Here is a 15689-nt window from a genome sequence, read left to right on the forward strand (position 1 = left end):
AATTTTGAGAGCTCAGTCTAAACCATAGAACAGACCACCACCCCTCCATTTTGCTGCCCACACTTCCGTTCAGTCACACAGAGCAGTTCTACTGTGGTTACGTACCTTGTAGAAAAAAAGAACGTTAACAGCATGAAGCCCAACTGAATAGAAAATACTGAAAGAAAAGTTAGTTTGAAAAGCATTAATTTCATGTGCAACATATGAAGACACCTACAAATATGTATTTTAAATGTGCATCCATCTCTCAATAGGGAATAAAGTATTTATAATGAATCAAGAATGACCCAAATGTCTATGTTTCTGAGGCAAGTAACAGATTAGGCAGCTGACCTTCCTAACCAACCATAGTACAAAACACAACCATAGTACAAAACAATTGTCGTATCTATGATACATTATAAAATGCTGATTTTCTCTTGTGAGAGAGGTAGATTAGCTTGTGTTTCATAGATTACAGCAAAGCTTTTGACTGTAGGGATCATCAAAAATTATGGGTGGTTTTAAAAGAAATGGGTGTACCACAACATCTGATTGTTTTGAGGTGCAACCTGTACTCTGGACAAGAGACTACTGTTAGGACAGAATATAGAAAAACACAATGGTTTCCAACTGGCAAAGGTGTCAGACAAAGATGTATTTTATCTCCCTATCTCTTCAAGCAATATGCAGAACATATCATTAGGAAAGCTGGTTTAGATTTAGATGACGATGGAATGAAAATTGGTGGAAGAAACATTAACAGTTTGAGATATGCAGATAATACCACATTACTGGCAGAAAATAGTGAAGACTTGAAATAACTGCTGATGAAGGTTAAAGCAGAAAGTACCAAAGCAGGATTACAGCTGAACATCAAAAAGACAAAAGTAATGACTACTAGGGTAAGGCTGACAATGAAAATATTGAAACTGAAAGATTTTCTATTCCTTGGCTCCATCATCAATCAAAAGGAAGTCTGGAATCAATAAATCAGATGGCGATTGAGACTGGGAAGGGCAGCCAAGAAAGAGCTGGAAAATATTCTTAAGTGTAACGATGTGCTGCTGGCAACCAAGATCAAAATAATTCATACCATAACATTCCCCATACTGAGCTGGCAAAAAAGAATGAGGGTGGGCTGGGCTTGCCTCACCAGTACAATAGCAGGGGTATTGATCTGATTCATACTTCCCCTCTCTCCCTAAACATTCCATGTCAGGCTAAGAGAGTTCTGAGAGAACTGTGACTGGCCCAAGGTCAACCAGCAAGCTTCATGTGAAGTAGGGGGGAATCGAACCTGGTTCTCCAGATCAGAGTCCGCTACTCTCAACCACTATACCACGCTGGCTCTCTGAAGAATCACAAGGTTATATACAGCATTATGCAAAGTAAAAACTCTGATGCTACTCTGAACATTATTTAAATTAACTACAGAACAGCAGTTTCCACATTTCTAAAATTTAAATTAAAACAAAAAAGGCTGCAACCAACTAAAGAATTCACCTTCGGTTTGGAAAAATATATTTTCAATTCTCCATTTGCTCTGGTTTTCACATTTAACTGCCACAATCTACTTTTACTGATATTTCATCCACCTATTTCTTCTCAGTGAAAATTCAAAAGATGTCCCCCAGCAGCAGGAGCAGCAAACATTTTAACATGCAGCTCTTTCACTAAAGCTGTTCCACAAATAATTCACCAGTGAGAAACTTGAGACTCTTGGCGTTAGTAGTTGTGAAAGACTCAAGATCATGAGATCTATATTGTCCACAGAGACCAGGTGCAGTTGCAAAGCTGATTTCTACAACACATTATATTCAGCGTTACTGTTAACTGGTTAGGGATGGAAAACCAACAAGATTTGTTTTTTCCCATAGAATCATATAGTTGGAAGGGACCACCAGGGTCATCTAGTCAAACCCCCTGCACAATGCAGGAAATTCCAAACTACCTCTCCCCCACACCCCCAGTGACCCATACTCCATGCCCAGAAGATGGCCAAGGTGCCCTCCCTCTCATGATCTGCCTAAGGTCATGGGATCAGCATTGCTGACAGATGGCCATCCAGCCTCTTCTTAAAAAAACTCCAAGGAAGGAGAGCTTACCATCTCCCGAGGAAGCCTGTTCCACTGAGGAACCACTCTAACTGTTAGAAAATTCTTCCTAATGTCTAAATGGAAACTCTTTTAATTTCAACCCGTTGGTTCTGGTCCGACCTTCTGGAGCAACAGAAAACAACTCGGCACCATCCTCTATATGACAGCCCTTCAAGTACTTGAAGATGGTTATTATATCCCCTCTCAGTCTTCTCCTCTTCACGCTCAACATGCCCAGCTCCTTCAACCTTTCCTCATAGGACTTGGTTTCCAGACCCCTCACCATCTTTGTTGCCCTCCTCTGGACCCGTTGCAGCTTGTCTAAATATCAACTAGTGTAGGCTGAGAAGGTCACAGGAGAATATTCTCACTCACCCCTCTGCATACACAGATCAAAATTGGCTTCCAAATTTTTCCCTTCATTTGTAGGTTTGGATTCTTTTTAGGAGGAAGGTCCTGAAAGGAAGGCCTACATTTTGGCAGCCCAGTGCTAACGAAGATGGTAACTGCAGCAGCACAAACACAAGGTGGTGTTGCATGATGCAGATGGTGATGGAACTGTCTTCTCAGTGCTCCAATAGTGTAGTTTGAGCACTCTTAACGAGAATATTGTGTGTGTGTGTTAATTGACAGCATGGTAGCTGCCACTTCTGTCTCTGCAAGTATGTTCTAGTATTGGGCAACCAACTGCAATAATGTTAGGATTGTGTGACTGCTGTAAGGCTTGGCCAGCACCTCCTACAATAAGGCCATCATTCTTCAAGATCTTAAGATCTGGTCCTTTATATGTTATATGTTGGCCATGAAAGCTAAGAGATTACTAAATGGTGACTCACGGTATGAAACACAAACATTCCTGTAGGCTGTCTTTCCTAGGCTCTCTTGGTTTCTATGATTTTATTACCTGATTAGCTTTCTTTTCTTAATTTTTTTGTTATTCACTAAATCCTGACTCACACTGCTTACTGCCTTTTTAAAGTTAGTTTTCTGCCCTTCATTCTCCTGACCCTTTACAATTTTATTTCTTAGATTTTTGCTGGTTTTCAACGCTTAAATGCTGAATTAATACTTATGGGGGGGTCCATTGCCAGGTTTGATGTGTTTATATTTATTTTTACAAACGTATTTCCCCCGTATTATATATTTTTCACTTTCTTTCTCAAATGTTGCGGAAACTAACTGTATTTGAGGGGCAGGATAGAAATATTTTAAACAAAAATCTAGTGGAGCATTAACGCAACAAATGAACATAGGAAGACTACTGTTGAGAACAAACAAGTAGGATAGCTCTTCAAAGAATATATAATTTCTAAAAGAAACATACACCTTAATAGAATCTATTCTGTTGAGGCTCGATCTACTGAATCTTAGTTTGACATTAGAAAATAAAGCGCTAACTATTTCATATTTCTAAAATGCATCTGCAGTCCCAAATTGTACTGTGTTGCTAAGGCACAACTGTCTACTGCACGTGATACAAAGGAACTCACAGGGCTGGATTCAACCAGCATTTCCAATGGTGGAAAAGAGAGGAGGGGGTCTCCTGTGATGATCCAAATAGGCTATGCTAGGGATTGAGGGACATGCATGACCAAAAGCCATGTAGGATGAGGAAGTAGCAAATAAGAGAACTGGATGAAATTGAACAAAAAAAGCTGAGGATGAAATTGAATAAAAAAAACCTGATTGGATCTAACTCACATGAAGCTGCCTTATACTGAATCAGACCCTTGGTCCATCAAAGTCAGTATTGTCTACTCTGACCGGCAGCGGCTCTCCAGGGTCTCAGGCAGAGGTCTTTCACATCACCTCCTTTCCTAGTCCCTTTAACCCACAGTATAACTGTGGAAAGCCACCATGAACCCAAACCTCTTGCCCAGAAGCACATCACTTCCTTAGCTCAGGGCCCAGCTGTTAAAAGTGGGTGATTAAAAACAACAACATTGGGAACTTACTTATGAAAACTATGACAATGAGGCTAAACTTATCAAGGTCAATATTTGGATTGGAGAAAGTATCGCAGAACGTTGTGTAGATGATCATCAGGAGCACGCAGCTGCTGATAGCACCAAATGGAGGCTTCTTCCTCTCCAGCCATTCCTTGATGTATCTTCGGACAATCTGAAACACACGAAGCAAAAAAAGGAAATCAACAGGTTGCCTCTTTTCAACATACCCAGGGAGCCAAGTTGGGCATCACAAAACGAATCTGACAGCGGAAAGACGTAAAGAGAAGAGAATAATTTGGATGACGGCCACAGCGGATTTCAAAGCTTCCCTGCCACATAACTCTTCTTCTGGGGAATTTAACATTTGTAGTGCAACTTCCACTGGGCGTCCATAATGAGAGTATATTTTCAAGTACATTCAAATCTATCCTTAATCATGCCAAATGTTCTTTGCTAGCTGTCACTGAGACATGCCCATTAAGCCTCCCCAAAGTTTTCCTCCTCTGCTGATACTAATGGATGTATGTAATTATCACAGTCCCCTTTGCATCAACAGACAATTCCAAGTGTAACTTTGGGAATCTTAAAAATCTGACATCTTCAGGAATTTCATGTGAGCAGATAATCGAAAGTGATCCATGGAACATTTAAATATTTAAATAGCTAGCGATGCACCAGAAGTTTTTAATTAAATTATAACTCATGCTTGAAAAGCAAAAGTGCATGTGTTGTGGGAGTTTAAATAATTCAGAGTCTGAAGATCTAGAGGTTTTTTTGTAAATCCAAAGACAAATGCCACTTACATGCGTTCAGAACACCAGAATTAACACAAGAAGGGGATGAGTAAGCCTACAGTGCTTAGTGCAACTTTTTCAAATTCCAGAATTTGAAAATGTACTTATTTAATCAGTTTCCCCCTTCTTTTAAGAAAGAGAGTAAATATAACATTAGGGTTCTTTCAGAAAGAAGACAGGACAGATCCTTATAACATTTAGCAGCTATGTTTGAACCATTTACATGGGTTGATAGATGAGGCTACTGAGTTGCAGTGACTCTACTCCTACCCTGTGGCTTCCACAAGGCAGTGCTAGGAGACTGTTTCTCTTCTCTGTGGGAATTATCCTGCAGGGATCTTCGGGTGCCTTTAAAATCTCCTATACTGTTTAATATCTCCATAAAACTGTTGGGTGAGGAGATTTTGGGATTTGGGATGTGTTGTGTCTCTAGTATGATGATGACATCCAGATTTCTCTCTTACTGCCATCGTGTGCAACAAGTTATGTCCTCCACGAATGCCTGCCTGAAGTCAGTAATGGGCTGGATGAGGATGAATAAACTGAAGCTTAATCCAACAGGGGGAGATGCTGATGGCGTGCAGTCTCGATGGATCTGTATATATGGTTGTCAACAATTCTGCAGAAAAGGGTCCACTCCCTTTAACAGAGCTTTACCATGTGGAAATGAACAGTTGAAGCTTTTCACAGCATCCTCTTGGTAAATAACATCACATTAAGCCTCTATTAAAAGGACAGGGCACTTCTTCAGTTGGCATCTGTATCTAGGGAACATGCCTGTTCTTAATGGGATCACACTCCTCCTGAGGTATCAGATTCACAGCTGGAAAGTCCCCTCAGCTCCTGCTGATTCACCACCAGCAGCCTATTTTGGAGGCAAAGGAGTCGGGCACTGTCTTTTTCAGTGCTCTGATAAATATAAAGCACCATATACTGAGCTTTCATTGAAGACACTTCAGAAATTATAACTAATGTAGAAAACTGCTTTCTGCTATCTGGAGTTGTTAATAGGGCATGACCTGGATGGCCCAGGTTAGCCTTATCTCGTCAGATCTCAGAAGCTAAGCAGGGTCAGCCCTGGTTAGTATTTGGATGGGAGACCACCAACGAATACCAGGGTTGCTGTGCAGAGGAAGGCACTGGCAAACCACCTCTGTTAGTCTCTTGCTATGAAAACCCCAAAAGGGGTTGCCATAAGTCGGCTGCGACTTGATGGCACTTTACACACACACAACACCATTTTTAAATTATCTATACAGGTTACCAACAGCTTCCAGGCTAAATTCCAAGTGACTTTTAATACCCCAACCAACCTGAATCTAGGATACTTTAGGAAATGCTTAGCATCAAGTGATGCTATCTTTTATTAAGAACTGGATTTTTTCAGTGGTGGCACCAGCGTTATGGAACTCATTCCTGACTAAGTGACATTTGTCAGGCCTACTCTAACGAAATGTGTAGACATGAGGTTAAAACCTTTATTTTCCACCACGTCTAATGATCCTGTAGTTTGTTGGTCTTAAAATGTTGCTGCTCCTTTCAAATGCACTGGCTTCTAGTATTATATTTTGTAGATTAACATTTACTGTAATATGATTTTTTAATTATGTTTTAATTTTTTTTATTATTTTGTTGTAAGCCGCTTTAGGGGCCTTATAGGCAGACAAACATGGTATACAGTTTAAATACAAATAAACCAATTAACCTGAAAAATTGGTACCTTTTAATGTTTTACGTTTTAAAGAGGGTATTAGACCTGAAGGACATTATACAAGCCATGACAAGCATTAATTTTTCAGCCATTACGTTACAAGACTACTCAGGAGATGCCCCAATGGATCGTATTACTGTAGCGTTTGAGAAGTAACATTGCAAGCTCATGCTAAATGTTAATTTGAGGGTGCTAGAGGTGTCATGAAACCTCCCAATAACGATACTATTAATGATAAACCTTCAACATGAGAGAGATTCAGATAGAACCATCTCAGGGTGCATGCATCAAGAACAAAATCAAAGCAGCTCTATAACATTTTGAAAAACCAGTGTATTGTTCAAAGCTCACACCCAACAGATGTGTAAAATTTCTCTCAGCAGAGACTCATTGTGGGAAGTTTAAGTACTCAGAGACTGTAGGAAATTTCTGTGGCTAGGGGCTATCTGTAACATTTCTGGGCACTGTTGTTCCTGGGGAAAGTGGTACAAGTGCCCTGTTAGAATACACCGTTTGAGGGCCACTTAATTAATTGCATTTCTCTCCCAGCAAGGAAATCGCACAGGATGTCAGCATGTATGTAAATAAGTTATTTAAAGTAGAAACTTCTTAAAGCAGCCACTTACTTTCTCCAAATTCTCCAGTTCCAGGCTCATGAAATGCAACAATAAAAGAAAAGGTTCCTTTGAAATGGTCTCCATAGTCGCACCGCTGCTTGACCCCCTCCAACGTTAAAATAATCAGTCGGTGGGCGAATGCTACAAAACTCCTGCTTATAATAAGTCCCTCTGACAAGCACTCAGATTTACAAGTGGACATTCAAACATATTTACACCCTGATGAAATATCAGGGCAGAAGCTTCCTTGATGTCAGTGGTTTTTCTAAGCTGTATCTTGTCAGTAGAAAAGCTGCTCTTTCTGGGCAAGAGAATCACAATGTAAAACTACTAAAATGAACTTCTGCATATGCACACAAGGTACTGGTAGTTTTTAAGCTGGTTTGCAGCCTGGATCACGATACGAGTTGCAACTCGGCACAGCTATGCAACGTTGGATTTTTAAGTCTCTGTGGTGCAGGCAGTGACCTAACCTGGATAGCCCAGGCTAGCCTGATCTCATCAGATCTCAGAAGCTAAACAGAGTCACTCCTGGTTAGTATTTGGATGGGAGACCACAAAGGAAGTCAAGGGTTGTGACGCAGAGGCAGGCACTGGCAAACCACCTCTGAAGGTCTCTTGATGTGAAAACCCCACAGGATCACCATAAGTCAGCAGTGACTTGATGGCAAAAAAAAAAAAAGTACAGAGAGAAAGACACACCCTGGAGTATGGGGGGCGGGGGTGGGGAGAAGCTATGGAGTCCCCAAGCTTTTCTCATCAAACTCTGGAAAGCTTTTCAATTCCCATATTCCCAGAGTTCCAGTGTGGGCTGTATCTTCATATGTAAGCTAAAGCTAAAGGCCCCCTGTGTAAGCACCAGGTCATTCCTGACCGATGGGGTGACGTCACATCCCGACGTTTACTAGGCAGACTGTGTTTATGGGGTGGTTTGCCAGTGCCTTCCCCAGTCATCTTTCCTTTACCCCTAGCGAGCTGGGTACTCATTTTACCGACCTTGGAAGGATGGAAGGCTGAGTCAATCTTGAGCCAGCTACCTGAAACCAACTTCCATTGGGATCAAACTCAGGTCGTGAGCAGAGCTTGGACTGCAGTACTGCAGCTTACCACTCTGTGCCACGGGGCTCTTACCGTGAGGCTAGGGTACTGTTAATACTCTTTTGCCCAACTACAGAACAGAAACTGTTGCTTCTGCTGACGTGAGTCCCCCACTAAGCTCCATTACTGCATTATCAGAAGGATGCCTGAGGTGCTTGCAAGACTGAGGTTTGATTCTTTGAGGCACCTGACTTTCCCTATCCACGTTGAGCACCAGAGAGGATTTTTTAAAAAGTCCTATGAACCAATGCACCCACACCTTTGTGTGGAACCCCATGGTAATCTTTGTTTCTCCAAACCACTAGTGGACATCAGCACGGACGAGGGCAACTACAATAGTGCAAATACCTCTTGACCAACTGTTCTGCGTGTTGTTTGAGGTGCTGTCTGAATGTCAAAGGAGACAAGCAGGGCCTGACACCATTTTTTTTATTTGTGAAGGGAAAGTAGCATGAAAAGAGAGATGCATGGAACAAGTCGCTTTATACATTTGCTTTGTCCACAATAAACACTTTGCACGAAGAATAAGTAGGCACGTGGTCAACCATGCAGCAGCATCCAAGGCCAATTATGTTTTATTTACATTTTTTTAAAATATGTCATCTTTCTTATAACTTTTATTTGTTCACCTACCTACCTATAATATTTATAGCTTCACCTTTCAGGGACCTCAGAGTGGCATTTATGGTTCTCCCTCTTCCATTTTATCTTCAGTATAACCTTATGAGGCAAGTTAGGCAGAGAGAATCTGATTGTCCATGGGAATCTGCTTCAGGAAGAGTGGGGATTTGCCAAGATTTCTCCAAGATTTCTCTGACATTCTAACCATGTTGGTTCTCTAGGATAGCTGTTTCAGTCTGAGGAACTTAACTATGCATTACATATACATCCCTGACAGACTCCCCCCCCACCCCGCAACAGTTAAAGTCACATCTGAAGGGAGTGATTTGGAGCAGAGAAGGAGATGGGTACTTAATCCCTTCCCTGCCCACCTCTCTATCACTCCAAATCACCTGAAGTGTTTCCCCTCCCTAAACTAAAAGGGCTGCCATGGTCCTGTTAGCCACATTTGTATTAATATGCAGTTAGAACCCCAGAACTTCTCAATCTGGAATGTTCTCTGGCCTATTCAAGGCTTTGATGTACACCAGGGGTGGGGAACCTTTTTCCTGCCAAGGGCCATTCGCACATTTATAACATCATTCGGGGGCCACACCAGGTGTAGATCTCCCAGTGTGGGGGGGAGAGGCTAGGGTTGCCAGGTCTCCAGCCACCACCTGGAGGTTGGCAACCCCAGGGGAGGCCAGCCAGAGAAGGCCTGCAGGGCACCCCCCTCTCCCCTCCCAGGTGGGAGGGCAGCCAGCGGTGGGCCCCAGAAAACGAGGCGCCAGGGGGGCGCAACCCACAGTCGATTGGTAAGGGAGGGAGGAAAACAGAGAAAGAGGAAAAGGGAGGGAGGGAGAAAGAAATGGAGAGAGGGGGAGAAAGAAAGAAAAGGACGGAGGGAAAGAAAAAAAGGACGGAGGTAGACAAAGAAAGAGACAGAAAAAGAGGGAGGAAGAGAGGGAGAGAAAGGAGAAAGAGTGACAGAAAAAGAGGAATAAAAGAGAAAAAAGCCTCCCTCCCCCACACACACACCCGCACATGCCGGCCTGTGCGACCAGGCCCCAGCCACCCCATCTCCCCCACCCACACACACACACCCGGCGGCGCACAGAGCACCAAGCAACCGGGCCCCAGTCTCCATGCACTCCCCCCCAGAGTCCATAAAAGCCCCCCCCCAGCCAAATTGGCTCCCGCATGCATGCTCTGCCGCCGGGAGCCGCCGGCCTCTTCCCCCCCCCCCACTGCTCAACAGTCAACAGGCAGCGAGAGGGGCTTACAAAGTGCCGCAGCGTTCCTGCACGCTGCGGCTGTAGGGGGCAGCCTTGGGAGAAGCGTCCCTCCCCCTCCCCTCTCGCCGACCAACAACCGACAGTCGGTGAGAGGAGGTCCAAAGGGCGCTACAAGGGTGCTGTAAGCCGTGGCCCCAGGAACACCCTCGGGGAGGGCCACCCTGCACCCCGCCTCCGCGGCAGGGTTCCTGGAGCTCCCGAGAGGTTCCCCACCCCTGATGTACACCATCCCCCAAAAATAGCCACCCAATTTTCTAAATGAATGTTTCAGCTAATGATTCCAGTGGCTCTTCCTATGAAGGAAAAATCGAGAGGGGAGCAAAACAACACAATGTTTTAAATATCAGTTCTGTTGATGGCAGTTTATAAGGTGATGGAATAACTGTATTCTGTGGTCTTGATATTCTTCCTCTTTCTCTAACTTATTGATCCCTTAAATCATGGTCTCTATGCATTACAGCCATCAATCTCTGTGATCATGAATTACATCTTGGACTACGAACAATTGCCAAGCAAATCAAAGTGTCCTTTTCTATTTGGGTTTAGCTGAGCGGTGCCCGTGCTCTAGCACTTCGTGCAAATTCCCCAAATTCAAAGCTAATTTTAAAACTGCAGTTTTCTTAACATTAAAGCGTTGCAAGACAACACAATAAACAAAATCTTTCATGACATTTTTAGGGTGAGGTGTATGTATATTTCTTTGTTTACTTTCCTGTTGGGAATTCATCTGTCTGTAGTTAAAGTCAAGTGTCAGATAAGAGTGAACTATAGCATGAATGCTGTTAATCTGTCATATCAATTTTTCCAAGCAGCTTTTCAGCAGTGTTGGCCTCCCAAAAGACTACTGCTTCTTCCTGCAATTCAGCTAAACTTTACCTATAAACAGGGCCACTTCTATATGGATTAAAGCTATAAATATATTACAGCTAAAAACGTTTTCTAAAAAGTGGCTGTAACTCTTTCTTTTCTTTAAATGATTAATTCTATGTAAAAATATACATTTAATCTCCCTTTTAAATAACCCACTTTCCTTTTTCAGTTTTGACTGAAATACTGAGGAACTGCTCTGCAGGAATTAAAAAAAAATAGCTAATTTGTGTGCGTATTCTATTTATCTTCTTGAACTGCTTCAGCATAAATTTTGGCTTGTGCTGCTACACAAATAGAGCAGGAGTTCCCAACGTGGTGCCCGTGGGTGGCATGGCACCCACTAGCATCTTTCCTGGTGCCCGCCAAGTCTTTTTGGAAAGTGGGTGGGGCCAGATGGGGCTTTTGCCCAGCAAGATTGGCCATTGGAGACTTGACTGGCTGTGCAGATTTTTTTAAATGTTGCTTTGGCAGCAGCTACCACCACAATATAGGAATCCCCTCTGTGTGACTGAAGGTAAGCTGCAGCAGACATTTTGTGGCTGTGCCCACCATACTGTGTCAAAATTCTAATGGTGCCCATAGGCTCAAAAAAATTGGGGACCCCTCAAATAAAGACTCCTAAGTTTGGTAAATGGAGAAAAACCTACTAACTCTGCCACACTTGCAATTTGCAACTGCTTATTTATTAATTAAAATATTTATATCTAGTCTTTCCCATAGCTCAAGGTGGCTTGTAATTTCAAGTAAAAAAATACGAAATACAATTAAACCTCATATAACCACACTTTCCCTAAAAATAATGACTGCAGCCTACACCCCCCCCAAAAAAAGCCTCAGTGAACAGAGTAGCCTTTCAGCACCTCCTAAATACATCTACAGACTGCACCCCCATCACCTCAGGGTGTTTGTTTAGGGTAGCCAACCTCCACGTGGGGCCTGGACATCTGTCAGAATTACAACTGATCTCTAGACTACAGAGATCGGATTATCTGTAGAAAAAAGCAGTTTTGGAGGGTGACTTCTATGGTGTTATGCCCCCTGAGTTCTCTCCCCTCCCCAAACCCTCTCCTTCCCAAGCTCCACCTCCAAATCTCCAGGAATTTCCCAACCCAGAGTTGGAAACCCTAAGCTTGTTCCATAGAGTAGAAACTGTGATGGCTACCCTAAGCAGGAGAACAACTACCAGGGAACAGCCTGAAGACTCTAACTGGAGCACTGCTGCTCTTCACTATACCAAAACATGGTACTTATCTGTGATCCTGAGGAGCAAAAGGAGCTGTATAGATAGCTGGTACTGTGGTCAGGACCAGCCTAAAGGTTTGTAGCATCCTAGGTGAACTGTGGGCACAACTAGATGTTATGGCTTCCCTGGGGGAGACTAAGGGGCAGCACCACCACTTTAGATCTGAATACGAGCCATTTAAAAATGCTGCAAGGGCTTGATCCTGATAGGGCTCCGGAACATGGAGGAACCAGGGGCTCTTCTACTCCCCCCAGTGGCTTGTCAAGTGCCGAAATAGCCTCCCCCTCTTCACAACAAGAGTTCCTGGTCCTATGCCAATCAGGATCGAGCCCTCGCAACATATTTAAATGGCCCATCTTCACCTGGGTGGTGTCCCCAGGTTAATGCCAGGGAAATTGTAACGTCTAGTTGTGCCTTATGACTTTGGCACTCCCCCACTCAAAGCAGAGAAAAATATTTGATATTATTGTTTAACAGATGTGACTTTTTAAAACAAAATAAAAGAAAAAAACCACTTCCATTGAACTTAAAAGGTAAAGGTAAAGGTCCCCTGTGCAAGCACCAGGTCATTCCTGACCCATGGGGTGACATCACATCCTGACATTTACTAGGCAGACTTTGTTTTATGGGGTGGTTTGCCTGTGCCTTCCCCAGTCATCTTCCCTTTACCCCCAGCAAGCTGGGTGCTCATTTTACCAACCTCGGAAAGATGGAAGGCTGAGTCAACCTTGAGCTGGCTACCTGAAACCGACTTCCGTCGGGATCAAACTCAGGTCGTGAGCAGAGCTTGGACTGCAGTACTGCAGCTTACCACTCTGCATCATGGGGCTCCTTCCATTGAGCTTGGTGCTCCTTAAAACCAGGAGCCTGAGGTGACCACCTACAGTTGGGCTGGCCGTGGTTGTGCTGGCAGTGAGGTTTTGACTGGGTTCTGATTTTGAAAGAGAGTATTTGTAAGTCCTTCAAATTCCAATATACAGCTAGGCCTTAAATATTTGGTTTCCTAGCATCCCGCAAAGCAACAGAATGCTGCTTAAAACGGTTCCTTCCTTTTTTTATTAGGTACTCCTGCTTTACAGCTTGATCATGGGTACAGAAACAGATCTGCGCCACTCTACTTGCAGAATCTCAAAGCTTTTAGGGCAGCAAACCTCTGAATACCACTACTAGGAGGAAGTATTAGGAAAAGTCCTCGTCCTATATGCCAGTTGTTGGCTCTCCAAATGGACTAGGGTTGCCAGGTCCCTCTTCACCACTGGCGGGAGGTTTTTGGGGCGGAGACTGATGATGGTGGGGTTTGAGGAGGGGAGAGACTTCAATGCCATAGAGTTTAATTGCCAAAGCGGCCATTTTCTCCAGGGGAACTGATCTCTATCGGCTGGAGATCAGTTGTAATAGCGGGAGATCTCCAGCTGGTACCTGGAAGTTCGCGACCCTAAAAGGGACTGATAGGACACTGTGTGAAAGTATGCTGGACTAGATGGACAAATGGTCTAATCCAGCAGGCTCCGCTTTAGATATAATGCCCTGAAAAAAGCAGGCCTCCATTACTTCTATCCCTATATTTATATTTTAAATAGGTACAATTGTAATAACTAATTTGAATTTTACTTAAGGACTGTTTAATATAAAGTGCCCACTTTAGGCTGGCAAACAAATCACCAATGGGCAACTAGAGAATGCATGAATGATAATGTACAGACATGGCTTTTATTATTTATTCATAGAGAACAGTGGGTTTTGGTGTGCTGCTTTGAAAAATGTTCAAACTGGTAGAATATAATAAAAGCACAGTGAAAATTCTATTTCATTAACTTTTAATCATAAATCACTCTTTAAAATAAAACATAAAATAAAAGTCTGTCATAAGCACTTAGGTCTAGAGAAGGATAGCAGAAAGAGGGAAAGGGAGTGCTTCTGCCATACTTGGTTTTCTGCTCCCTGTCACTTGCCCACTGGAGACAGACAACACAAACAGAGCTCACAATCTCTGCCCAAACTTCCAACACTAAAAAGGCACATGACCTGGATCTAGCTTACATTGATATTATTATTATTATTATTAAAGACATTTATAAGCCATGTTTCTATTTTACAGAACCCAAGGAAGCTTACCATATATAAAAAAGTAAAGGTCCCCTGTGCAAGCACCGGGTCATTCCTGACCCATGGGGTGACGTCACATCCCGACTTTTCCTAGGCAGACTTTGTTTACAGGGTGGTTGGCCAGTGCCTTCCCCAGTCATCTTCCCTTTACCCCCAGCACGCTGGGTACTCATTTTACCGACCTCAGAAGGATGGAAGGCTGAGTCAACCTTGAGCCGGCTACCTGAAACCGACTTCCGTCGAGATCGAACTTAGGTCGTGAGCAGAGCTTGGACTGCAGTACTGCAGCTTACCACTCTGCGCCACGGGGCTAAATATATATACATATATACAGAATGAAAAACATGGAAATACATTAAAAACATGAGTTAAAATACTAATTTACCGCCAATAAGTAGAGGAAACAAAGCTAATCAAACACTATCCTGAATAAAAGTGTCTTCAGCTGCCTCCTAAAGACCGAAAGTGAGACGGCCAGGTGCAACTCCCTGGGGAGGTCATTCCATTATCATGGGGCTGCCATTGAGAAGGCTCTCTCTCACGTACCCACCAGAGGGGTTCTTTGGTTGATGGGACAGTCAGGAGGACCTCTCCCTGTTATCTTAATTTCCAGGTAGGAACATATGGGAGAGGATAGTCCTTCAGATACCCCGGTCTTTAAAGGACAAAACCCACACCTTGAATTCCGTTCAGGAGCAGATCAATCTTTAGGCCTGGATTCAAGATAGAGGTAACACTAGCGGTGCAAATTCTCTCTTACGTGAGGGCTTTAATTGTGTGAGCTGACTCTGGGAGGAATGGTTCACAAACATTTCTGTATCTGGGAAACATGCGCTTCTTCAGCAGTTTTGCATTGTTTTGCAAAAGGATGCAAAACACTTCATTGAATACAAGATAGTTAGCATGAGAAAGAGGTGATCATGTACCAGTTCATCCAAATTCAACTGTACAATCCAATCAACTGGATGGAGCAGAGCGTGTACCAGGATGCCCATTTGGATGCCCATCTTTGTTTGGGGTTGACAGCCCCACCCCCACACTCACCTGCTCCAGAGGAAATTTCAGCAGGGGACAGCCTCACCCAGACATTGATGAGGCAGGCAGCCCAACCAGAGGCTGTGGGGAAGGGAGGAAGGGTGAGGCCATGCCTGGAAATGCAGCAGCCTCAGAGCCTGGTAGGCCCGGAGCCTCACCAGGGAGGTGGGACTCAGGCAGCAGATTGCACCCTTGGACAGGCTAGAGGATGAGGCTGGCATCAGCTGAGGCCTCTTGGGGCCTGTGCAGGCAGAGAGAGCTGCCCCTTAAAACCTCAGGGAAAGGTGGGGCAG

General features: G+C 43.6%; 1 protein-coding gene across 1 annotated transcript in view; it reads right to left on the minus strand.

The window, feature by feature from the left end:
• Positions 1 to 15689, minus strand: part of SLC10A7 (solute carrier family 10 member 7) — a 168316-nt gene that overhangs the window by 23708 nt on the left and 128919 nt on the right. The window contains exons 8-9 of the mRNA XM_056855521.1: positions 4034 to 4199; positions 106 to 157 (exon numbers count right to left, since the gene is read on the minus strand). Coding sequence (XP_056711499.1) covers positions 106 to 157; positions 4034 to 4199 — 218 coding nt within the window. The remainder of the gene's footprint in view (positions 1 to 105; positions 158 to 4033; positions 4200 to 15689) is intronic.

This window comes from Euleptes europaea, chromosome 9 (assembly GCF_029931775.1).
Source record: "Euleptes europaea isolate rEulEur1 chromosome 9, rEulEur1.hap1, whole genome shotgun sequence".
In the NCBI taxonomy this organism is placed as follows: Eukaryota; Metazoa; Chordata; class Lepidosauria; order Squamata; family Sphaerodactylidae; genus Euleptes; species Euleptes europaea.